The sequence below is a fragment of the Prunus mume genome, linkage group LG5, assembly GCF_029339155.1.
Source record: "Prunus mume cultivar Tortuosa linkage group LG5, ASM2933915v1, whole genome shotgun sequence".
Lineage (NCBI taxonomy): Eukaryota > Viridiplantae > Streptophyta > Magnoliopsida > Rosales > Rosaceae > Prunus > Prunus mume.
In genome coordinates this window covers 10,437,087-10,463,314 of record NC_142702.1, presented here as the reverse complement: position 1 = coordinate 10,463,314, position 26,228 = coordinate 10,437,087, and the positions used below count along the sequence as shown (strand labels likewise).

The window sequence follows — 26,228 nt, the reverse complement described above, 5'->3', positions numbered from 1 at the left end:
CAACTGCGAAAGAGCAAGCCATTGCCACATTCGAAGGTCTTGCTATCCAAACTGACCTCCCAGGTTCTTCTGCTATCCACACTGACCTCCCAGGTTCTTCACCTTCAAATTCGGAATCAAGTTCAGACCAAGAAGAAGAAGAAGAGATGGCTACCAATGAGTTCATGGGAGACCTTGATATCCCAACAATTCCAGCATCCCTTCAAGCATCTTGCTGCCCATCGCAGCTCAAACTATGAGCTTAAATCTTCTCATCTTAATATGTTGCCTTCCTTTTATGGTTTACCTAATGAAGATCCATTAACCCATATAAATGATATTTTTAATGTTGTGAGCTCTTTTCCCTTGACAGGTGTGACGGAAGATCAACTTCGAATGAGAGTGTTTCCTTACACTTTGAAAGACAAGGCAAAATATTGGTTGAATTCTTTGAAGCCTAGTTCACTCCTGACTTGGGGAGCCATTCAAAAGAAGTTCTTAGAGAAATACTTCTCCACGCAAAAAACCGACATGCTTAGGGACAAGATCTTACTATTTGCACAACAAGATGATGAGTCATTTTGTGAAGCATGGGAGAGATTCAATGGGCTGCTCAATCAATGTCCTCATCATGGGATTCCATTGAAGCTTCAGATGCGTATGTTTTATAAAGGACTAACCCCCTCTAGCCATAATATTGTCACTAATTTTGCAGGTGGTTCTTATAAGACTAAGGTTGCATTCTTCATTGATCTGCAAGGTATCATTGATTTAGAATGATATGGCTGCAACTTCATAGCATCATCTGGCATAGACCTTATATTTCACATTTAGATCAAATCGAAACACTTTCTCCGAAACACTTTCTCTTTATCTTTCTTATTTGCTGACTTGATCTACTTCTTCTTTAACTTCATTGCACATTTTCACACCAATTTACATTTAGGCATGTGGCAGCAACTTCCTTGCTTCAAACTTTATCTTGGCACACCTTGGTATATTTCTAAGCTATAGGGTATGGCTATAATAGGTTAAATATCTCAGATTGAGATACAAGGTTAGGGGAATTGTGAGGGTGATAGAAGAAAAAGGCTTGAAGTGTTTGGCTGCAAGAGAGCTGATGGAACACACGAATGGGTAGGGTGAAAAGAAAGCATAGAGAATGGTTATACACACATAGCCTAGCATCACTTCAATGAGTTCATTCATGAATGAGAGCACGCACCTGATATCTGCAAAGAGAATCATCCTTAGTATTCAATCAAAATGGAACAATGAGATCATTTAGAGTGAATTGAAGAAAATAAGTAGAGATGAGGAATAGAAACACTTTAAACCCTCTCAAGAATGCAATTAGGCTCGAAATAGCTCACTAGGGTAGTCTCCACTATTCTCCTTCAATAATCTGAGCATGGTACCTTAGCCACCAGAATTCTAAGAGCAAAAGCTTTGTGAAGTGTAAAATTTCTGATATGAAAATCTCAATGGCAGCTCCATAGCATTGATTGTATGAAATTCAAAAAAAATAAAAATAAATAAAAATAAAAATAGTGACAAGCGGACGAAAATTGTAAACACAAATGAACAAAAATTGAAAACCTCCCCCCCAGACCTGAATTGAACATTGTCCTCAATGTTAAAGCATAACAAAGATGAGTGAGAACATGTAAATAATAAGGGGAAAGTTTAAGACCAAGGATTAGAGAAACTCCCTCTTGATGCGATTAGGTCGACAGCTACCAAGCACCTTATTCTTCAACACATGGGTTGCCTCCCAAGAAGCGCCTTAGTTAATGTCTTGGCAAGACATTATGCGATTAGCTAACTTGATTGTACGAATGGAAGATGATCCACCACATGACCAGTTTGAATTCCAACTGACACTCCCTCATAGAATGGCTTTAAACGTTGTCCATTTACTTTGAAAGTCGAGCCATCTTTAGGGTTTTGAATCTCCACAGCTCCATAGGGAGAAACATTGACCACGGTGAATGGGCCAAGCCACCTAGACTTCAATTTTCCTGGAAAGAGACGCAAACGTGAGTTAAACAAAAGAACTGACATACCTTTGGTGAACTCTTTCCGTTGAATGTTCCTGTCATGGTAACTCTTGGTTCGTTCTTTGTAAAGCCTTGCATTCTCATAGGACTCATGTCTAATTTCTTCCAATTCATTGAGCTGAAACTTTCTAACATGGCCGGCCTTGTCCAAATCACAATTCAACTTCTTGATGGCCCAAAAAGCATTGTGTTCAAGCTCCATTGGCAAGTGACAGGCCTTCCCAAACACAAGACGATAAGGGCTCATTCCGATGGGAGTCTTATATGCAGTCCTATAAGCCCATAATGCATCATTGAGCTTGGCAGCCCAATCTTTCCTTGTACTATTCACCACCTTCTCTAGGATCTGCTTAATTTCTCTGTTGCTTATTTCTACTTGACCAGAAGTTTGAGGATGATATGGTGTAGAGACTCGGTGGGTGATGTTGTACTTCTTCATGAGTGCTTCAAATGGCTTGTTGCAGAAGTGGCTGCCTCCATCACTAATGACAGCCCTTGGAGTACCAAACCTTGTGAAAATATTGTTCCTCAGGAACTTCAGCACCACCTTATGATCATTGGTTTTGGTGGCTATGGCTTCCACCCATTTAGACACATAATCAACAGCAACAAGTATGTAGGTATATCCAAAGGAAGATGGGAATGGTCCCATGAAATCAATACCCCATACATCGAAGAGTTCCACAAAGAGTATGTTCTTTAATGGCATTTCGTTCACGCGGCTTATGTTTCCCATCCTTTAACACCTATCACACTTAACACAAAAATTAAATGCATCTTTGAATAGAGTAGGCCAAAAGAAACCTGATTGCAAAATTTTAAGTGCTGTTTTCTTAGCTCCAAAGTGGCCTCCACAAGCCAATTCGTGGCTATGCCTAAGGATGCTTTCTTGTTCTTCTTCTGGAACACATCTTCTAATGAGTTGATCTGGGCAATGCTTGAATAAGAAAGGTTCATCCCAGACATAATGTTTCACCATGGAAAAGAACTTCTTTTTGTCCTGATAAGTTAGATCATTTCTAAGAACACCACAAGCAAGATAATTAACAAAATCAGCATACCATGGCTCTTTGACTTGGGCAACAAATAGCTGTTCATCTGGGAAAGTCTCATTCAAGGGTAGTACAGCTTCTCCTTGCTCTTCAACCACAATTCTGCTCAAATGGTCAGCCACCACATTTTCACATCCCTTCTTGTCTCGAATCTCCAAATCGAACTCTTGCAGCAAGAGAATCCATCTGATCAAGCGTGGTTTGGCGTCCTTCTTAGTGAGCAAGTATCTAAGAGCAGCATGGTCAGAATAAACAATTACTTTAGAACCAACAAGGTAAGAACGAAATTTTTCTAAAGCAAAAACCACAGCAAGCAACTCCTTCTCTGTTGTGGAGTAATTGAGTTGGGCATCACTCAAGGTCCGGCTCGCATAATGAATCACATGGGGAAGCTTGTTCTTCTTTTGACCTAGAACTGCACCAATAGCAAAGTCAGAGGCATCACACATTATTTCAAATGGTAAAGACCAATCTGGAGCTATGATAATAGGGGCTGAAGTTAGCTCTTTCTTCAAGGTCGTAAAAGCTTCCATGCAAGTTTCGTCAAACTCAAAAACAGCATCCTTAGCAAGGAGATTACACAATGGTCTTGAAATGCTCAAAATTTTTGATGAACCTTCTATAGAATCCGGCATGGCCCAGAAAGCTTCTAACTCTTTTAACAGAGGAAGGGGGTGGTAGATTTGAGATGATATTTATCTTGGCTTTGTCCACTTCAATTCCCTTACTTGAAACAACGTGGCCTAGCACAATTCCTTGTCTTACCATGAAGTGACACTTCTCCCAATTCAAAATCAGATTTGTTTCCTGACATCTTTTAAGCACTAGAGACAAGTGGTGAAGACAATCATCAAAAGATGAACCAAAAACTGAAAAATCATCCATAAATACCTCCATGAATCGTTCCACCATATCAGAAAAGATTGCCATCATGCATCTTTGGAAAGTTGCTGGAGCATTGCACAAACCAAATGGCATCCTTCTATAAGCAAATGTACCGAATGGGCATGTGAACGTGGTTTTCTCCTGGTCTTCCGGAGCAATGGGAATTTGATTATACCCTGAAAATCCATCAAGAAAACAGTAGTAAGCATGGCCAGATAAACGGTCAAGCATTTGATCAATGAAAGGCAAGGGAAAATGATCTTTTCTTGTGGATGTGTTCAACTTCCTGTAATCGATGCAAACTCTCCAACCAGTGATAGTTCGTGTTGGAACTAGCTCATTCTTCTCATTCTTTACAACGGTGATTCCGGACTTCTTTGGAACAACTTGCACAGGACTCACCCACTTAGAATCTGAAATTGGGTAGATGATTCCCACATCAAGTAGCTTTAAAACTTCAGCCCTAACCACCTCTTTCATGTTGGGATTTAGCCTTCTTTGTGCATCACGAGATGGTTTGCTGTCTTCTTCCATTAAAATTCGGTGCATGCACATGCTTGGACTAATTCCTTTGATGTCTGCTATGGTCCATCCAAGGGCTGTTTTATGCTCTTTCAGAACTTCAATTAAGCTGTCCTCTTCATGTGAGGTGAGACCTGCAGCAATTATAACAGGGAGAGTTTCATTAGCACCCAAATAAGTATGTTTAAGATGATTGGGTAGAGGTTTAAGTTCTAGCTTTGGTGGGGTAATAATGGATGGCTCCAATTTTGTGGAGGATGGTCCAAGAGGCTCGAGCGGTGGCCTAAAGGATGGTGGGTATGGCTGAAACACTTCTAAGGCAGCCATCACCTCTTGGAACTCTGATTCATAGAGATCTTCCTCTTCTTGTGTTAGGACCGCTTCTAGAGCATCATTAGACTTTTTCTGCATAATTTTAGAAGAAACCTCATGATCCACAACATCAATTGAAAAACAAGTATCAAGAGTGATAGAAGGTTGAGAGAGAGCATCAAACACTTTAAATTCAACAGTTTCACCCAAAACAGTCATGGAGAGGGTGCCATCTTTCACTTTGATGATTGTGTCTGCAGTGGCCATGAATGGTCGCCCGAGGAGAATGGGATCAACGCGGTTTCCATATGGGTTATCCTCCATATCCATCACTACAAAATCAGCCGGAAGAATGAGTGTATTAACTTGAACTAAAATATCTTCTACAATACCTTTAGGATATTTGATAGAATGATCAGCTAGTTCAAGACGAATTGAGGTTTTCTTTATCCCTTCTAAGCCAAGCTCCTGATAAACTGAATATGGCATTACATTGATGCTTGCTCCCAAGTCCAACATGGCTCTTCCAACCGTCTTATCTCCGATGTTAATGGGAATGTCAAAGCTGCCAGGATCTTCTAGTTTTGGTGGAAGCTTCCTTTGCAACACAGCACTCACATTCTTGTTGAGCTTTACTTCTTCACTTGGAGCAAAATTAAGCTTGTGAGTCATCAAGTGCTTGATGAACTTTCCATATGCAGGAATCTGTTTAACAACATCAAGCAAGGGCAAATTAATATTAACTTTACTCAAAATATAATAAATCTCTTTAAAAGCCTTATCTTGATTTGCCTTCTTCAAAGGCCCTGGAAATGGAATCGGTGGAATATATGGAGGAGGTGGGATGTATCTATCTTGATGAAGATGCGATGGCACAAATTTGTCATCTCTTTTATGCAATTGAAATGGATTGGGTTCCTGAGAATCAGATTTGGCCTTAGGAGCAGATTGGGATGTTTTGGGTTGTTCTCCATCCATAGCTGTGGTTTCCTCTTCATCTTCATCCTCTACAACCACAACATCATTTGATAGATCAGAACCAACTTTGTTATCAACAATCTTACCTGATCTGAGCACATGAACGGCCTTGGCTTCTTGGTTTTTTGGATTGATCACGGTTTGGCTTGGCCATTTCCCAGGTTCTCTTTGAGCTATTTCGGTAGCTATCTGGCCTAATTGGACTTCCAACTTGGAGATGGCAGCTTGTGTAGTTTGCTGGAAATTGGATTGGTTGATTGCCATTTGCTTCACTATATCCTCCAACGATGATGACTGTTGTGGCCTTTGGAATGAAGGGGATTCGCTTGATTCTGTGTATTCCTCCATGAAAAGTTTGGATGATTCCTCCAACCTGGATTATAACTTTGAGAATATGGATCATTTATTGGACCTCGGTTGTAGGAATTCACCAACTTAGCTTGCTCTTGCACAAATTCTGGATATGCAGCCCCAAGGGGACAAGAAATGGTAGGATGATCATGAGTTTCACAGATGCTACACACTTCCTTTGAAGGGTTTCTTGAGTTCAATGCAAGGAGGGCATCAAGCTTTTGTTCCAATTTGGAAATCTGCACACTGGAAGAATCATTAGAACCACCAGCGATACGTTTACCTCTTGTATCGGTGTGTTGGGTCTCCATTGCTATCTCCTCAAAGAGTTCATATGTTTCTTCTGGAGTCTTAGTCTTATAAGAACCACCTGCAAAATTAGTGACAATATTATGGCTAGAGGGGGTTAGTCCTTTATAAAACATACGCATCTGAAGCTTCAATGGAATCCCATGATGAGGACATTGATTGAGCAGCCCATTGAATCTCTCCCATGCTTCACAAAATGACTCATCATCTTGTTGTGCAAATAGTAAGATCTTGTCCCTAAGCATGTCGGTTTTTTGCGTGGAGAAGTATTTCTCTAAGAACTTCTTTTGAATGGCTCCCCAAGTCGTGAGTGAACTAGGCTTCAAAGAATTCAACCAATATTTCGCCTTGTCTTTCAAAGTGTAAGGAAACACTCTCATTCGAAGTTGATCTTCCGTCACACCTGTCAAGGGAAAAGAGCTCACAGCATTAAAAATATCCTTTATATGGGTTAATGGATCTTCATTAGGTAAACCATAAAAGGAAGGCAACATATTAAGATGAGAAGATTTAAGCTCATAGTTTCGAGCTGCGGTGGGCAGCAAGATGCTTGAAGGGGATGCTGGAATTGTTGGGATATCAAGGTCTCCCATGAACTCATTGGCAGCCATCTCTTCTTCTTCTTCTTGGTCTGAACTTGATTCCGAATTTGAAGGTGAAGAACCTGGGAGGTCAGTGTGGATAGCAAGACCTTCAAATGTGGCAATGGCTTGCTCTTTCGCAGTTGCCAACTCTCTTTCTAGACGATTCTGAATTTCAGAGATCACCCGGTTTGGTTGCAAAGATGGTCTTGTGTTCAAAGATCTCGAACGTTGGAATGAAGACCTCACTTGTTCAAGTAAGGGATTTCTAGACATAGACTACCTGAAACAGAAAATAACTTGAGTTAATTAGTACTACTAAAAGAATAGGGTAACCTTGGGCACATAACCAGGGAAGAACTTTCATTCAATCCCCGGCAACGGCGCCAAAATTTGTTGTTAATATGTTAACTCGCAATTGTACGGGCCAATTAGTAATATAGCAAGACAAGTACAAGGTCGTACCCACGAGGACTGAGAAGTTAAAATTAGTTATGTACTTAGATTACCAAATTCAAGAAAGTAGGAGGTTAAGTCTAAAATAGAATTTAAAGCAAGAGTGATTGTAATTGTTGAACAAATGAGGCAAAACGAAATTTCAAACAAAAGCAAAGTGAGCAAATGTAACAAAGAGTGTTTTTGTGGGCTGGAAAACAGATTGGGAGACTAGGGCATTCGATTCACCATAACAATTCAATTCTAGGTTATAAGGAGTCAAGTGACAAGTCTAATTCAGATTCAAAGATTGATTCTAGCTAAAGTATAATTAGGCCATGGTGTCTGGTCCTAACCTTGTGTTCCTAATTCCCTAACTTGATCATTTGTTGTCTAACCTAAATTAAACATTAGGAACTCATTAAGCATAGAAGAACAATTTAAACAACCAAGCATGTATCTAATCCCTGTTGTCGAATGTCCATCCATACTTTTCTTATTCATAGTTCAATTCGAATCAAAGCATGGTGTCTACTCTTGATTCAAACCAAGATAGCTAATATACAAGTTCTAATGGTGATCAATCATCCAAACAAGCATATTAACTGATAAGCATAATGAATAAGAACATGAATCATGAATCAAACTTGAAACTCAAAACTTCAACTTATAAACCCAGAATATTCATGTTAGGTTACATCGAAGTCCTAGTTATGAATTTAGCTACTCATAATGGAAATGAAACTTAAACAGAAATGAGAAAACATAATGAATGTAATAAGAGTGGAAAAACCCATTTCTGAAGTTACTTGTGGTGTCCAAGGCTTCTCCAAGTGCTTCTCCACACCTAATGCTGCTCCAAGACCTTCCTCACATCTAGAGTATGGCAACTAAAGAGGTGATTTGGGATGAGTTTGGGTGAGTGGTGATGGCAGAGAAAGAGGAAATTCGTAGGGAAATGGAAAGAAGGCTTGTTGGAGCTGTTTTGGTGATTTGGGACTGAATGGAGTGTTTGGGGAAGGATGGGAGTGTTAGAGGATGGCTGAAGTGAATTTTAGGCTGAATGGAGTGACCTCCTTTTTTGAATGAGTGTGCATCACTCTATTTATAGAGTGCAAATTCGTGCTCCCCCTTTGGCTGGTGAAGCACACCCATTCCTAGCTATTCCCATTTGTCTGAGCTGCCCATTAGGTTCCCATGCTGCTGATTTGATGTGTAGCCCATGCCTCTAGGAATGTCAACTGGCCATGCCTCTTGGAATGTCAGCTGCCCATGCCTTCTGAGTTTCCATGCTGTCTTGTCAGCACATGACTCAACAGCTAGCAGTTGCATTCCTGAGCATGGTGTGCATTTTGATGGGCTCACGGATTGGGGTTGACTTAATCAATTGATCTATTTGAGTAGTCCATCTTGCAGTTCAGACTCTCATCTTTCCAGGTACATATTATATGGGCCAATCAAAGTTGGGAGAAAGACGTTAAGGCCGAAATGAGTTGCCAACCCAGTCTGCTCGTTTTTGCACCATTTTGCATCTTTTCTTATCCAAAGGCACCATTGCTACCTAAGGCTCAACGAACCGAATGATAAACAGAAAAGGGATTAAAAGCACACGTTTGACTCAATAACATAACCAAATCATAAGTTAGAATGGTACAAAATGATATGCAATTGTGAACTGATCACAATACACCATCCATTTCATTTCAGAACGAAGTTCGTACGAACTTGAATTGTCCGATTTTAAGGACCAATCGATATCGGATTGAGTCCAAAACTTGGGGAACACCGTAATATGGTAGGAGGAGTCATTTGGTGGGTTTTGAGTGAAATCAAATGGCTAATGCTGTGCAATACACAATCCACTTCATTTCAGAACGAACTTCGTACGAACTTGAATTATCCGATTTCAAGGACCAATCGATATCGGATTGAGTCCAAAACTTGGGGAACACCGTAATATGGTAGGAGGAGTCATTTGGTGGGTTTTGAGTGAAATCAAATGGCTAATGCTGTGCATTACACCATCCACTTCATTTCATAACGAACTTCGTACGAACCTGAATTGTCCGATTTCAAGGACCAATCGATATCGGATTGAGTCCAAAACTTGGGGAACACCGTAATATGGTAGGAGGAGTCATTTGGTGGGTTTTGAGTGAAATAAAATGGCTAATGCTGTGCAATACACAATCCACTTCATTTCAGAACGAACTTCGTACGAACTTGAATTATCCGATTTCAAGGACCAATCGATATCGGATTGAGTCCAAAACTTGGGGAACACCGTAATATGGTAGGAGGAGTCATTTGGTGGGTTTTGAGTGAAATCAAATGGCTAATGCTGTGCATTACACCATCCACTTCATTTCATAACGAACTTCGTACGAACCTGAATTGTCCGATTTCAAGGACCAATCGATATCGGATTGAGTCCAAAACTTGGGGAACACCGTAATATGGTAGGAGGAGTCATTTGGTGGGTTTTGAGTGAAATCAAATGGCTAATGCTGTGCAATACACAATCCACTTCATTTCAGAACGAACTTCGTACGAACTTGAATTGTCCGATTTCAAGGACCAATCGATATCGGATTGAGTCCAAAACTTGGGGAACACCATAATATGGTGGGAGGAGTCATTTGGTGTATTTTTAGTGAAATGCAATGGGTAAAGCTATGTGATACACCATCCACTTCATTTCAGAACGAACTTCGTACGAACTTGAATTGTCCGATTTCAAGGACCAATCGATGTCGGATTGAGTCCAAAACTTGGGGAACACCATAATATGGTGGGAGGAGTCAGTTGGTGTATTTTCAGTGAAATGCAATGGGTAAAGCTATGCGATACACACTACACTTATGGGATTGAATTTTGATTTTGCTCTAAGTGTGTGCGCATGTACTTATTTGAGTTGCAGGTGTTGTTCTGATTTGGCTTTCACACACTACACTTAAGGATGTCATTGTGAGCCTCGGTTACCCTTGAATCATGTGTGGAACTTAGATTGTGATTGTTGTGTTTCTTTGGAACCATATATTTCGGTGATTCTTTGAGGATATTGTTTGGAAGGCTAGCAGCTTATTTCCTGTTTTCTAAATGGTATTTTTCCTTTGTTTTGCTCGAGGACTAGCAAAATCTAAGTTTGGGGGTATTTGATAAGGTCATAATTTCACACATTTGCATGCCTTCTTTGCTTAGTAATTTTGTTTAGCTTCTCTTTATTTTGAGTCTCTTACCTATGTTTGTGTGTGTTGTAGGTTAAGACAGCAAGAGATCACATTTGATTCAATCCATGCTTGTTAAGGGCTGATTGGGATAAAGGAATATGGGCTTAAAGACAAACCCAATTTGGGCCACACTCCTTGTCAGTCCAGTTTCGTAGGTCATCTTGCAGGCCTCATTTCAGCAACTTACACAGGTCGGATGAGGAGACATCCTTGATAGAAGTTGTTCCAATGGGTGTCTATTATAACATATCCAAATTTCAGCCCAATTGGATAAATATGGAGCCCTTAGCACGTCAAAGACTGAACCAAGTTCACAGAAATGTCATGATTGGCTGCCATCACATCTACATCCCTAGAGCCATGTGCTCAGCATGGGCAGCCATACATGAGAGTCAAATCAGCTCAGGAACTCAGAAAGATGGACAAAAGTCAAGCTTTCCATAAAAAAACCATACCAAAGCATGTATTTGGCAGCTGGAGCAGTTGGCAAGCATGGGCAGAAGGGAGCAGTTGGGAGCAGCTAAGAGAGGTGTGCTTCACCATCCAAAGGGGAGGACGAAATTGCACTCTATAAATAGAGGGCTGCACACTCATTCAAGGATATAGAGAGTCAGATACACAATTTCACGTGAACCATTACTCTCATACACAAATTCAGATTCACCATAAAGAGAGAAGAGAGCTTGGAGCTGTCCTGGGAATTCCTTGCTGCCATCATCTAGTTCTTCTCCTCTCTTTATCCTATCTATGTATTTCTTATTTTCTGTATTCATAGTTATGTTTAACTAATCCATTTAGTTAGGGCTTAGGATGAAGCCCTAGTCATGAATATTCAATGTTATGGATGATTTTATAGTTAATTGGTTTCCTTGCTTTCATTATCAAGTTGTTAATCTCCAATTTATTATGTGCTTGATGTATGTTTTCTTAGAGTAGCTAACTAGGATTTTATGCATCTAGCACAGGTTGGGAAGGGGTTTAGATTCACCAATTCTACTCTCCTTTCACAAGCAACACATGAATGGCCTAAGAATCATTCAAGGGGTTAATAACCATAGGTTGACTAGGACAGATACCATATTCTAGGACTTGTGTGATTATCATATTTTCAAGGAGCTTAATGACTCTTGTATGCTTTATTCTAAGTAGATACCATGCTTAGGTTGCATATTAGAGATCACGTGTTGTGTAGATACCATGCATAATCACATGCCTTAGGAGAATCATGCATCCTGCACCTAGATACCATAGGCTTGTATGCGATAATCTATTGTTGATGAAGCTTGAGTCAATTTCTATGCATTCATAACTTGGATAGGAAGACTAGTGGTAGATTCCGAGGCTCTAACACCTCTCAATCTTTGTTTCACAACTTGTTGATTGCTGCCAGTGTTTACTTTCGAGCACTTTCATTTTACGTTCTTCTTTTCATTTCAAACAACAAAACCCCCCACTTCGAGTGCGTGTGTGGTGCTAGGATTCTGTCCTAGACCTTGAGTAATTAGCAAGAGGCATTGTTGAATTCGACCTTGCCTTTAGCTAGTTAGTCAGTTTCCTTGTTCTATGTTTTTCTAGCATTCTAAGTAATTTAACTTGGAACCAAGTTACCATTCTCCGTGGGATCGACCTCGTATTTACATAAGCTATACTATAAACGGTTCGTGCACTTGCGAGAATTAAAGTTGCTGTTTTTAATAACTCATTTTAGTTGTTAGGAATTGAATCAACAAGTTTTTGGCGCCGTTGCCGGGGAACCGGTAACGTTGGTGCTATTGTTAGATTACTTTGATTGTTTTGTTTTTGGTTGTTTCATTTGTTTCTTTTCGTTGGTTTTTCTTTTAGTATTCAGTTTTTGTATTTAGTTGTTATCTCCATTAAAAGCACTGAATTGAGTTCCTTGGTGTGTGCATGTCCGAATCTGACCAAGAGCAAAGTTCACCTGAGCCACTTTCACCAAGAACCGCTGTTGTACGTGCTGGTTTGAGGAGGAATTATAGTTCTTCAAGCGCTGATTCTAAAAGTTCCGACTCTGAAGGTTCAAGCACGATGGCAGAGATTCCGAACACCAACAATAATGTTGAAGGAGGTGGTGCGCTTGTTGTCCAACCTCGGAAACCCCTGCGTGAGTTTTCCATTCCCAAAGTCACCGATCAACCTTCGTGCATCGTCTATCCTCAACTCACAGTTGACAGGTTTGAGCTTAAAAGTGGTATGATTCATCTTCTTCCAACTTATTATGGTAATACCACTGAGGATCCTTACATGCATATTAAGCAATTCTTTGAAATATGTGCTACGATCAAAATTCATGGCCTTGATGATGAGCAGATTAAGATGAGGCTATTCCCATTCAGTTTAAAAGATAAGGCTAAGTCTTGGTTATACTCTTTGCCTAATGCTTCAATTCGTACTTGGGATGAGCTTTCTAATAAGTTTTTGCAGAAATTCTTTCCGGCTCAAAAGACTAACAAGATTAGAAAGGAAATCCTTGGTTTCACACAAAAGGAAGGAGAAGCTTTTCATGAATGTTGGGAGAGGTACAAGGAGATGATAAGTTCTTGCCCACACCACAACATAGAGAGTTGGATGCAAATGCAATCTTTCTATGAAGGTTTGCTTGATTCCGAAAGGATGATGGTAGATGCAACAAGTGGAGAAGGATTGATGAACAAAACAGCAGATGAGGCTTTTACTCTCTTTGAATCTTTGAGTGCTAACTCTCAACAATGGAGCCACAATAAAGGAAGAGGAGCTCCTATGAAAGCTGTGGTCTCTGAGGTAAGTACTAATAATGAGATTGCTGCAAAACTTGATGTTATGTGTTCTTTGCTTCAACAGGCAGTGACTGGCCCTCTAGGAAACAAAGTAGAAGTTCAAGATCAATCTTTTGCAGAGCACATGCTAGAACAAGCAAATGCCCTTCAAGCAAGGAATCCTAATAATGATCCTTACTCAAACACGTACAATCCGGGGTGGAGAAATCATCCTAATTTCAAGTGGAGCAATAACTCAAATGTGCAACAATCTCAAGGACCTCCCCCAGGATTTCAAATACAACAAAGGCAATTCCAGCAAGCTCCCCAACAAGTGCAAGAGCAAAGGGGTGATCAAATGGGAGAATTGCAAGACATGTTCAAGAAGTTCATGGGGCAACAGATGCAAACCAATCAGAATCTTCAAAATGCAGTTAACAAACTAGAAGTGCAAGTTGGGCAGATTGCATCCTCCATGAGCAATAGGGCGTCCGGAACATTTCCAAGCCAAACAGAGGTGAATCCCCTATCAAGAGCATGCTAAAGCAGTACACATCTTGAGAAGTGGTAAACAAGTTGATAACAAGGTTGGAGATGTCAACGAAGAGCAAGAAGATGGAGAAAACGTGGAGATCATTCAGCCACCACATGGGCAGCCCACAGCTTCCGACAAACAGTCCCTCAATCCTTTTGGAAAGAGCACAAACCCTAAGGTATCATCTAATGCTAATCAAGTTCCAATTTCAACTAATGCTTTTAGGCCTATTGCACCCTTTCCCAGCAGGTTATCAAAGTCAAAGAAAGATCAAGGCTTGGATGAGATAATGGAAACATTCAAGAAAGTGCAAATCAACATCCCATTGCTCAATGCCATTGCTCAGATTCCAAAGTATGCAAAATTTTTGAAGGATCTATGCACTAACAAGAGGAGATTCAAAGAGCATGAACAAGTTGCATTGAGTGAAGAGGTAAGTGCAGTGTTACAAAGAAAGCTACCTCCAAAGCTAAAGGATCCAGGTTCATTTTCTATACCTTGTATAGTTGGTGATTTTAAGTTTGAAAAAGCTTTGCTTGATCTTGGTGCTTCTATAAACCTTATGCCATATCATGTTTATGAGAAACTTAACCTTGGTGAGTTGCAAGCCACATCTGTGAGCATTCAATTGGCAGATAGAACTATTAGGTACCCTAAGGGCATTCTAGAAGATGTTTTGGTGAAAGTGGAAGAGCTAATTTTGCCAGCAGATTTCTTGGTGTTGGAAATGGAAGAAGCACCAATTCATGACAATCAGTTACCACTCATTCTAGGTCGGCCATTCATGGCAACTGCCGGTGCTATTATTGATGTGAAGAAGGGTACATTGACCATGAACGTGTTTGATGAGACAATAGCATTCAAAGTGTTTGAAGCCTCCAAGTTTCCAAGTGATGAGCATGAAGTTTTCCAGCTTGATGCAATTGATACTATGGTGAAAGAAGCATTGCCAATGAGTTATTTGGAGCCCATTGAAGCATGCATCACACAAAGCATAAGGAAAGAAGAAGCGGACAGCTTAGAGGCTGTGATCTCTCCTTTACTTTTTGAGCTTGTTTGCAGCATGGATAGCTACATAGAAGTTGGAAAGAGGTATGCAAACCAATTTGAATCATTACCCCCACCTACTAATAAGGTTTTACCTTCTATTGTGCAGGCACCAGAGTTGGAATTAAAGCAATTGCCAAAACACCTTAAATATGCTTATTTAGGTGAAAATGAGACTCTACCTGTTATCATTGCCTCACACCTCGAACCAAATGATGAGAAGAAGCTTTTGAGAGTTCTAAAAGAGCACAAAACTGCAATTGGGTGGAGCATTGCAGATATCAAAGCATAAGTCCAACACTATACATGCACAAGATATTATTGGAAGACAATGCAATGCCTAAGAGGGATGCCCAAAGACGTCTCAATCCAAACATGAAGGAGGTGGTAAGGAAAGAGGTAATGAAGCTTTTAGATGTTGGTATTATTTACCCTATATCTGATAGTAAATGGGTGAGCCCAGTGCAAGTTGTCCCCAAAAAGTCAGGTATCACAGTGGTGAAGAATGAAGCAAACGAGCTTGTACCTACACGGGTGACCACGGGCTGGAGAGTTTGCATTGATTATAGGAAGCTCAACACAGCAACAAGCAAAGATCACTTCCCTCTTCCATTCATTGATCAGATGCTTGAGAGATTGGCTGGCCATAGCCACTATTGCTTCCTTGATGGATATTCAGGCTACAACCAAATCGCCATAGCCCCAGAGGATCAAGAGAAGACGACCTTCACATGTCCCTTTGGCACTTTCGCTTATAGGAGGATGCCTTTTGGTCTCTGTAACGCCCCAGCCACTTTTCAAAGGTGCATGATGAGCATTTTCTCCGACATGGTAGAAAGGTTCATTGAGGTATTCATGGATGACTTCTCTGTCTTTGGTGATTCTTTTGATCAATGCTTGCATAACTTATCCAAGGTGTTAGCTAAATGTGAACAGACTAACCTTGTGCTTAATTGGGAAAAATGTCATTTTATGGTTAACCAAGGCATAGTTCTTGGTCATGTCATCTCTAGTAAAGGAATCGAGGTAGATAAAGCTAAGATTGATTTGATTGCCTCCATGCCCTCACCTACTTCAGTCAAAGAAGTACGTTCTTTCCTTGGCCATGCAGGTTTCTATAGGCGTTTCATTAAGGAATTTTCTAAGATTGCGAGGCCTTTGTGCAATCTCCTTGCCAAGGACATGGATTTTGTCTTTGATCAAAACTGTGAGAATGCTTTCAATGCTTTGAAGAAGATGCTCACAACTGCCCCAATCATTATACCACCAGATTGGAGCTTGCCTTTTGAATTGATGTGTGACGCCTCTGATTATGCCGTTGGAGCTGTTTTGGGACAGCGAGTTGATAAGAAGCCACATGCCATCTACTATGCTAGTAGAACCCTCAATGATGCCCAACTCAACTATTCCACCACAGAGAAGGAGTTATTAGCTGTCATATTTGCTTTAGAGAAGTTCAGATCATATTTGATTACTAACAAGGTTATTGTTTACACTGATCATGCAGCATTAAAATACTTGTTAGCCAAGAAGGATGCCAAGCCACGACTCATTAGATGGATTCTCTTGTTGCAAGAGTTTGACTTGGAGATAAAAGATAAGAAAGGAAGTGAGAATGTCGTGGCTGATCACTTGAGTAGATTGGTACATGTATCTAACGAAGAGGAGGATTCATTGCCATTGCGTGAAAGCTTCCCTGATGAGCAACTCTTCTCCATTTGTGCTTTGAATTCCCTCAATCCATTGCCTTGGTTTGCTGATATTGTTAACTATTTGTGCACTAATGAACTCCCTACAGGGTTATCTACGTTCCAACGTGACAAGCTTAGGAAGCAAGCAAGATACTACTTTTGGGATGATCCATATCTATTCAAGCATTGCCCAGACCAAGTAATTCGAAGGTGTGTGCCTGAAGGTGATTTTAAGAGCATTCTAGAGTTTTGTCACTCCCATGCATGCGGAGGCCATTTTGGAGCAAAGAAGACTGCTAGCAAAGTGCTACAATCAGGTTTCTTTTGGCCTACCCTTTTTAAGGATGCTTATGCTTTTTGTGCTTCATGTGATAGATGCCAACGGATGGGTAATTTAAATGCTAGAAATCAGATGCCTCTCACTAATATCTTAATCATTGATATATTTGATGTTTGGGGAATTGATTTCATGGGCCCTTTTCCTACCTCTTATGGATTTGAATATATATTAGTTGCTGTCGATTATGTTTCCAAATGGGTGGAAGCCATTGCCACTAGAACTAATGATGCTAAGGTTGTGATCAGTTTTCTCAAAGGAAATATTTTTACAAGGTTTGGCACACCTAGAGCAATCATTAGTGATGGTGGCTCCCACTTTGTTAACCAAGCTTTTGCAGCACTCTTGAAGAAATATGGAATCACGCATAAGGTGGCAACACCCTATCATCCTCAAACTAGTGGGCAGGTTGAGATAAGCAATAGGGAGATTAAGCACATACTTGAAAAGACAGTGAACACCACAAGGAAGGATTGGTCCATGCGTTTGGATGATGCACTGTGGGCTTATAGGACTGCTTATAAGACTCCTATAGGTATGTCTCCGTATAGGCTTGTTTTTCGGTAAACCTTGTCACTTACCAGTGGAGCTTGAGCACAGGGCTTATTGGGCAATCAAGGCCTTCAATTTTGATATGAAAGCTGCTGGTGAGAAGAGGAGGCTTCAACTCAATGAGTTGGAGGAGTTGCGACATGAAGCATATGAGAACGCTAAGCTTTACAAGGAGAAAACAAAGCAATATCATGACAAGAAAATTCTTAGGAAGACGTTTGAGAAAGGGCAGAAGGTTCTCCTATTCAATTCACGCCTTAAGCTCTTCCCAGGTAAGCTTCGTTCTCGGTGGATTGGTCCTTTTGTTATTACTAATGTGTTTGATCATGGCGCAGTGGAGATTCAAAATATTAAGGATGGCAGCACCTTCAAGGTGAACGGACATCGGTTGAAACCTTACTTTGATGCCAACTTTGATGCCAATATTGAGTCTCAAGCACTCAAGGAGCCTCCACCACTCTCTTGAAGCTCACCAGTGTTCGGACGTCCGGCTCAAGACATAAAACTTAGCGCTTCTTGGGAGGCAACCCAAGGTGACAAGGAGAAGATAGAATATGCGAGGAAGCTTGCTTGCGTCCTAATTGCCTCAAAGGGGAGTTTTTCTGAACTCTAACCTTTGGTTATGTCTTTCCCTTATCCTCTTTCCTTTCATTTATGAGGCATTGCTTTTTCTTACACTCTAGACATTGAGGACAATGTTTCATTTAAGTTTGGGGGGAAGGATTTAGTTATGTTGTTTCAAATTGTCAAATTTTAAAAATTTTAAAAATTTTAAAATTTTGAGTGTGTCTAATGTCTAAAAACGCAGGATTTTGTGTCTTGTCTTGTTATCCTTCCAAACACCTATGATAAGACTTGGATCTAATACTAATATGGTTTCTCAGAGATTGATAGTCATTGTTTAAGGACTTTGTGTGGTTCTGAGTTAACTTTGTCTTGCATGCCATCCTTGCACTTATTGAGCACTTTGCTGAGTTAGTCCAATTTCTTGCTACTTGGAGATGTTATGCAATTCTACTTATCTCATGATCTTGGTTTCGTACTCTAGAACTTATTTGAATATCTCTTGAGACATTTTGTTGCCATACAATGCTTAGGAAGTGATTTAGGCCATGTTTGAACCGTTTGAGCTTTTCTAACCATCCCTCTACATGTATTCATCCCTACTCAACCTATTTGAGCCTGCGTTAAGCCTTTCTTTGTGTAAACCATTCCTACCATAATGAACCTTTATTTTCTTATTCTTACTTATTCTATGAGCAATTAAAGTTATCTTCAAAAAAGAGTTATAAAGAATGCAAGGTTTTTGGAGCAAAAGTGAATCATTAGTGCCATAACCCAAGTGTTGAAAAGAAATAAGTTTGGGGGTAGTGGTAACTAATCAAAAGAGGTAATGAAGTGTGACCAATGTAGTCACGGCCCTAGGGTGTTATAAAAGAGAAGATCATGGTGATCTAGGGTAAAGAGCCACAAAATTAGGCCAAATAAACAGATATGAAGGTGTTGAAATTATGTTGAAAATCTGCTCATGTATGTGTTCCTTGCTTGTTACAAAGTTCAGTAATCTCTTATGCTCTTACCTATGCTTTAATTATGCTCAAAATATTGTATATCTCATATCCCTTCTTTCATTCAACCACTACCCTAAACCTCATTACTACCCTTGTAAAGTCCTTTTGATCCTTGGTGTTGCATGGTATTATGTGGAGAGAAGATTGGATAATGAGCTTATGGGATTTGGAATTTTTGATTTTGCTCTAAGTGTGTGCGCATGTACTTATTTGAGTTGCAGGTGTTGTTCTGATTTGGCTTTCACACACTACACTTAAGGATGTCATTGTGAGCCTCGGTTACCCTTGAATCATGTGTGGAACTTAGATTGTGATTGTTGTGTGATCAGTTCACAATTGCATATCATTTTGTACCCTTCTAACTTATGATTTGGTTATGTTATTGAGTCAAACGTGTGCTTTTAATCCCTTTTCTGTTTATCATTCAGTTCATTGAGCCTTAGGTAGCAATGGTGCCTTTGGATAAGAAAAGATGCAAAATGGTGCAAAAACGAGCAGACTGGGTTGGCAACTCATTTCGGCCTTAACGTCTTTCTCCCAACTTTGATTGGCCCATATAATATGTGCCTGGAAAGATGAGAGTCTGAACTACAAGATGGACTACTCAAATAGATCAATTGACTAAGTCAACCCCAATCCGTGAGCCCATCAAAATGCACACCATGCTCAGGAATGCAACTGCTAGCTGTTGAGTCATGTGCTGACAAGACAGCATGGAAACTCGAAGGCATGGGCAGCTGACATTCCTAGAGGCATGGGCTACACATCAAATCAGAGGCATGGGCTACACATCAAATCAGCAGCATGGGAACCTAATGGGCAGCTCAGACAAATGGGAATAGCTAGGAATGGGTGTGCTTCACCAGCCAAAGGGGGAGCACGAATTTGCACTCTATAAATGAGTGATGCACACTCATTCAGAAAAAAGTCACTCCATTCAGCCTAAAATTCACTTCAGCCATCCTCTAACACTCCCATCCTTCCCCAAACACTCCATTCAGTCCCAAATCACCAAAACAGCTCCAACAAGCCTTCCTTCCATTTCCCTACGAATTTCCTCTTTCTCTGCCATCACCACTCACCCAAACTCATCCCAAATCACCTCTTTAGTTGCCATACTCTAGATGTGAGAAAGCTCTTGGAGCAGCATTAGGTGTGGAGAAGCACTTGGAGAAGCCTTGGACACCACAAGTAACTTCAGAAATGGGTTTTTCCACTCTTATTACATTCATTATGTTTTCTCATTTCTGTTTAAGTTTTATTTCCATTATGAGTAGCTAAATTCATAACTAGGACTTCGATATAACCTAACATGAATATTCTGGGTTTATAAGTTGAAGTTTTGAGTTTCAAGTTTGATTCATGATTCATGTTCTTATTCATTATGCTTATCAGTTAATATGCTTGTTTGGATGATTGATCACCATTAGAACTTGTATATTAGCTATCTTGGTTTGAATCAAGAGTAGACACCATGCTTTGATTCGAATTGAACTATGAATAAGAAAAGTATGTATGGACATTCGACAATAGGGATTAGATACATGCTTGGTTGTTTAAATTGTTCTTCTATGCTTAATGAGTTCCTAATGCTTAATTTAGGTTAGACAACAAATGATCAAGTTAGGGAATTAGGAACACAAGGTTAGGACCAGACACCATGGCCTAATCACACTTTAGCTAGAATCAATCTTTGAATCCGAATTAGACTTGTCACTTGACTCCTTATAACCTAGAATTGAATTGTTATGGTGAATCGAATGCCCTAGTCTCCCAATCTGTTTTCCAGCCCACAAAAACACTCTTTGTTACATTTGCTCACTTTGCTTTTGTTTGAAATTTCGTTTTGCCTCATTTGTTCAACAATTACAATCACTCTTTGTTTAAATTCTATTTTAGACTGAACCTCCTACTTTCTTGAATTTGGTAATCTAAGTACATAACTAATTTTAACTTTTCAGTCCTCGTGGGTACGACCTCGTACTTGTCTTGCTATATTACTAATTGGCCCGCATACAATTGCGAGTTAACATTTTAACAACAAATTTTGGCGCCGTTGCCGGGGATTGAATGAAAGTTCTTCCCTGGTTATGTGCCCAAGGTTACCCTATTCTTTAGTAGTACTAATTAACTCAAGTTATTTTCTGTTTGGGTAGTTTATGTCTAGAAATCCCTTACTCGAACAAGTGAGGTCTTCATTCCAACGTTCGAGATCTTTGAACACAAGACCCTCTTTGCAACCAAACCGGGTGATCTCTGAAGTTCAGAATCGTCTAGAAGGAGAGTTGGCTACTGCGAAAGAGCAAGCCATTGCCACATTTGAAGGTCTTGCTATCCACACTGACCTCCCAGGTTCTTCACCTTCAAATTCGGAATCAAGTTCAGACCAAGAAGAAGAAGAAGAGATGGCTGCCAATGAGTTCATGGGAGACCTTGATATCCCAACAATTCCAGCATCCCCTTCAAGCATCTTGCTGCCCACCGCAGCTCGAAACTATGAGCTTAAATCTTCTCATCTTAATATGTTGCCTTCCTTTTATGGTTTACCTAATGAAGATCCATTAACCCATATAAAGGATATTTTTAATGCTGTGAGCTCTTTTCCCTTGACAGGTGTGACGGAAGATCAACTTCGAATGAGAGTGTTTCCTTACACTTTGAAAGACAAGGCGAAATATTGGTTGAATTCTTTGAAGCCTAGTTCACTCACGACTTGGGGAGCCATTCAAAAGAAGTTCTTAGAGAAATACTTCTCCACGCAAAAAACCGACATGCTTAGGGACAAGATCTTACTATTTGCACAACAAGATGATGAGTCATTTTGTGAAGCATGGGAGAGATTCAATGGGCTGCTCAATCAATGTCCTCATCATGGGATTCCATTGAAGCTTCAGATGCGTATGTTTTATAAAGGACTAACCCCCTCTAGCCATAATATTGTCACTAATTTTGCAGGTGGTTCTTATAAGACTAAGACTCCAGAAGAAACATATGAACTCTTTGAGGAGATAGCAATGGAGACCCAACACACCGATACAAGAGGTAAACGTATTGCTGGTGGTTCTAATGATTCTTCCAGTGTGCAGATTTCCAAATTGGAACAAAAGCTTGATGCCCTCCTTGCATTGAACTCAAGAATCCCTTCAAAGGAAGTGTGTAGCATCTGTGAAACTCATGATCATCCTACCATTTCTTGTCCCCTTGGGGCTGCATATCCAGAATTTGTGCAAGAGCAAGCTAAGTTGGTGAATTCCTACAACCGAGGTCCAATAAATGATCCATATTCTCAAAGTTATAATCCAGGTTGGAGGAATCATCCAAACTTTTCATGGAGGAATACACATAATCAAGCGAATCCCCCTTCACTCCAAAGGCCACAACAATCATCATCGTTGGAGGATATAGTGAAGCAAATGGCAATCAACCAATCCAATTTCCAGCAAACTACACAAGCTGCCATCTCCAAGTTGGAAGTCCAATTAGGCCAGATAGCTACCGAAATAGCTCAAAGAGAACCTTGGGAAATGGCCAAGCCAAACCGTGATCAATCCAAAAAACCAAGAAGCCAAGGCCGTTCATGTGCTCAGATCAGGTAAGATTGTTGATAACAAAGTTGGTTCTGATCTATCAAATGATGTTGTGGTTGTAGAGGATGAAGATGAAGAGGAAACCACAGCTATGGATGGAGAACAACCCAAAACATCCCAATCTGCTCCTAAGGCCAAATCTGATTCTCAGGAACCCAATCCATTTCAATTGCATAAAAGAGATGACAAATTTGTGCCATCGCATCTTCGTCAAGATAGATACATCCCACCTCCTCCATATATTCCACCGATTCCATTTCCAGGCCGTTTGAAGAAGGCAAATCAAGATAAGGCTTTTAAAGAGATTTATGATATTTTGAGTAAAGTTAATATCAATTTGCCCTTGCTTGATGTTGTTAAACAGATTCCTGCATATGGAAAGTTCATCAAGCACTTGATGACTCATAAGCTTAATTTTGCTCCAAGTGAAGAAGTAAAGCTCAACAAGAATGTGAGTCTGTGTTGCAAAGGAAGCTTCCACCAAAACTAGAAGATCCTGGCAGCTTTGACATTCCCATTAACATCGGAGATAAGACGGTTGGAAGAGCCATGTTGGACTTGGGAGCAAGCATCAATGTAATGCCATATTCAGTTTATCAGGAGCTTGGCTTAGAAGGGATAAAGAAAACCTCAATTCGTCTTGAACTAGCTGATCATTCTATCAAATATCCTAAAGGTATTGTAGAAGATATTTTAGTTCAAGTTAATACACTCATTCTTCCGGCTGATTTTGTAGTGATGGATATGGAGGATAACCCATATGGAAACCGCGTTGATCCCATTCTCCTCGGGCGACCATTCATGGCCACTGCAGACACAATCATCAAAGTGAAAGATGGCACCCTCTCCATGACTGTTTTGGGTGAAACTGTTGAATTTAAAGTGTTTGATGCTCTCTCTCAACCTTCTATCACTCTTGATACTTGTTTTTCAATTGATGTTGTGGATCATGAGGTTTCTTCTAAAATTATGCAGAAAAAGTCTAATGATGCTCTAGAAGCGGTCCTAACACAAGAAGAGGAAGATCTCTATGAATCAGAGTTCCAAGAGGTGATGGCTGCCTTAGAAGTGTTTCAGCCATACCCACCATCCTTTAGGCCACCGCTCGAGCCTCTTGGACCATCCTCCACAAAATTGGAGCCATCCATTATTACCCCACCAAAGCTAGAACTTAAACCTCTACCCAATCATCTTAAACACACTTATTTGGGTGCTAATGAAACTCTCCCTGTTATAATTGCTGCAGGTCTCACCTCACATGAAGAGGACAGCTTAATTGAAGTTCTGAAAGAGCATAAAACAGCCCTTGGATGGACCATAGCAGACATCAAAGGAATTAGTCCAAGCATGTGCATGCACCGAATTTTAATGGAAGAAGACAGCAAACCATCTCGTGATGCACAAAGAAGGCTAAATCCCAACATGAAAGAGGTGGTTAGGGCTGAAGTTTTAAAGCTACTTGATGTGGGAATCATCTACCCAATTTCAGATTCTAAGTGGGTGAGTCATGCAAGTTGTTCCAAAGAAGTCCGGAATCACCGTTGTAAAGAATGAGAAGAATGAGCTAGTTCCAACACGAACTATCACTGGTTGGAGAGTTTGCATCGATTACAGGAAGTTGAACACATCCACAAGAAAAGATCATTTTCCCTTGCCTTTCATTGATCAAATGCTTGACCGTTTATCTGCCATGCTTACTACTGTTTTCTTGATGGATTTTCAGGGTATAATCAAATTCCCATTGCTCCGGAAGACCAGGAGAAAACCACGTTCACATGCCCATTCGGTACATTTGCTTATAGAAGGATGCCATTTGGTTTGTGCAATGCTCCAGCAACTTTCCAAAGATGCATGATGGCAATCTTTTCTGATATGGTGGAACGATTCATGGAGGTATTTATGGATGATTTTTCAGTTTTTGGTTCATCTTTTGATGATTGTCTTCACCACTTGTCTCTAGTGCTTAAAAGATGTCAGGAAACAAATCTGATTTTGAATTGGGAGAAGTGTCACTTCATGGTAAGACAAGGAATTGTGCTAGGCCACGTTGTTTCAAGTAAGGGAATTGAAGTGGACAAAGCCAAGATAAATATCATCTCAAATCTACCACCCCCTTCCTCTGTTAAAAGAGTTAGAAGCTTTCTAGGCCATGCCGGATTCTATAGAAGGTTCATCAAAAATTTTTGAGCATTTCAAGACCATTGTGTAATCTCCTTGCTAAGGATGCTGTTTTTGAGTTTGAAACTTGCATGGAAGCTTTACGACCTTGAAGAAAGAGCTAACTTCAGCCCCTATTATCATAGCTCCAGATTGGTCTTTACCATTTGAAATAATGTGTGATGCCTCTGACTTTGCTATTGGTGCAGTTCTAGGTCAAAAGAAGAACAAGCTTCCCCATGTGATTCATTATCGAGCGGACCTTAAGTGATGCCCAACTCAATTACTCCACAACAGAGAAGGAGTTGCTTGCTGTGGTTTTTGCTTTAGAAAAATTTCGTTCTTACCTTGTTGGTTCTAAAGTAATTGTTTATTCTGACCATGCTGCTCTTAGATACTTGCTCACTAAGAAGGACGCCTTAAACCACGCTTGATCAGATGGATTCTCTTGCTACAAGAGTTCGATTTGGAGATTCGAGACAAGAAGGGATGTGAAAATGTGGTGGCTGACCATTTGAGCAGAATTGTGATTGAAGAGCAAGGAGAAGCTGTACTACCCTTGAATGAGACTTTCCCGGATGAACAACTATTTGTTGCCCAAGTCAAAGAGCCATGGTATGCTGATTTTGTTAATTATCTTGCTTGTGGTGTTCTTAGAAATGATCTAACTTATCGGGACAAAAGAAGTTCTTTTCCATGGTGAAACATTATATGCAGGATGAACCTTTCTTATTCAAGCATTGCCTGATCAACTCATTAGAAGATGTGTTCCAGAAGAAGAACAAGAAAGCATCCTTAGGCATAGCCACGAATTGGCTTGTGGAGGCCACTTTGGAGCTAAGAAAACAGCACTTAAAATTTTGCAATCAGGTTTCTTTTGGCCTACTCTATTCAAAGATGCATTTAATTTTTGTGTTAAGTGTGATAGGTGTCAAAGGATGGGAAACATAAGCCGCAGGAACGAAATGCCATTGAAGAACATACTCTTTGTGGAACTCTTCGATGTATGGGGTATTGATTTCATGGGACCATTCCCGTCTTCCTTTGGTTATACCTACATACTTGTTGCTGTTGATTATGTGTCTAAATGGGTGGAAGCCATAGCCACCAAAACCAATGATCATAAGGTGGTGCTGAAGTTCTTAAGGGACAATATTCTCACAAGGTTTGGTACTCCAAGGGCTGTCATTAGTGATGGAGGCAGCCACTTCTGCAACAAACCATTTGAAGCACTCATGAAAAGTACAACATCACCCACCGAGTCTCTACACCATATCATCCTCAAACTTCTGGTCAAGTAGAAA

At 40.3% G+C, this 26,228-nt stretch overlaps 2 protein-coding genes and 4 non-coding genes across 6 annotated transcripts; 3 read left to right on the top strand and 3 right to left on the bottom strand.

Annotated features, from left to right (window-relative positions):
• Positions 1-510: 510 nt before the first annotated feature.
• On the bottom strand, positions 511-617 carry LOC148916882 (small nucleolar RNA R71). Its single transcript, XR_016127614.1, has one exon. It is a non-coding gene; the product is annotated as a small nucleolar RNA R71 (small nucleolar RNA).
• A 5,969-nt stretch (positions 618-6,586) lies between these two features.
• Positions 6,587-6,693, top strand: LOC148916881 (small nucleolar RNA R71). The gene has a single exon (XR_016127613.1). It is a non-coding gene; the product is annotated as a small nucleolar RNA R71 (small nucleolar RNA).
• A 5,909-nt stretch (positions 6,694-12,602) lies between these two features.
• Positions 12,603-18,193, top strand: LOC148916879 (uncharacterized). The gene is given in 4 exon segments (XM_089052311.1): positions 12,603-13,897; positions 14,013-15,313; positions 15,316-17,615; positions 17,617-18,193. Coding segments are annotated over 4 exon segments (5,355 nt in total). The 3' UTR covers positions 18,076-18,193.
• LOC148916880 (small nucleolar RNA R71) lies at positions 13,164-13,270 on the bottom strand. Its single transcript, XR_016127618.1, has one exon. It is a non-coding gene; the product is annotated as a small nucleolar RNA R71 (small nucleolar RNA).
• Positions 18,194-21,408: 3,215 nt separating the features above from the next.
• LOC148916877 (uncharacterized) lies at positions 21,409-25,195 on the top strand. The gene is given in 5 exon segments (XM_089052310.1): positions 21,409-22,698; positions 22,700-23,222; positions 23,225-24,310; positions 24,491-24,935; positions 25,024-25,195. Coding segments are annotated over 5 exon segments (3,339 nt in total). The 5' UTR covers positions 21,409-21,585.
• On the bottom strand, positions 21,952-22,058 carry LOC148916878 (small nucleolar RNA R71). Its single transcript, XR_016127612.1, has one exon. It is a non-coding gene; the product is annotated as a small nucleolar RNA R71 (small nucleolar RNA).
• Positions 25,196-26,228: the final 1,033 nt, after the last annotated feature.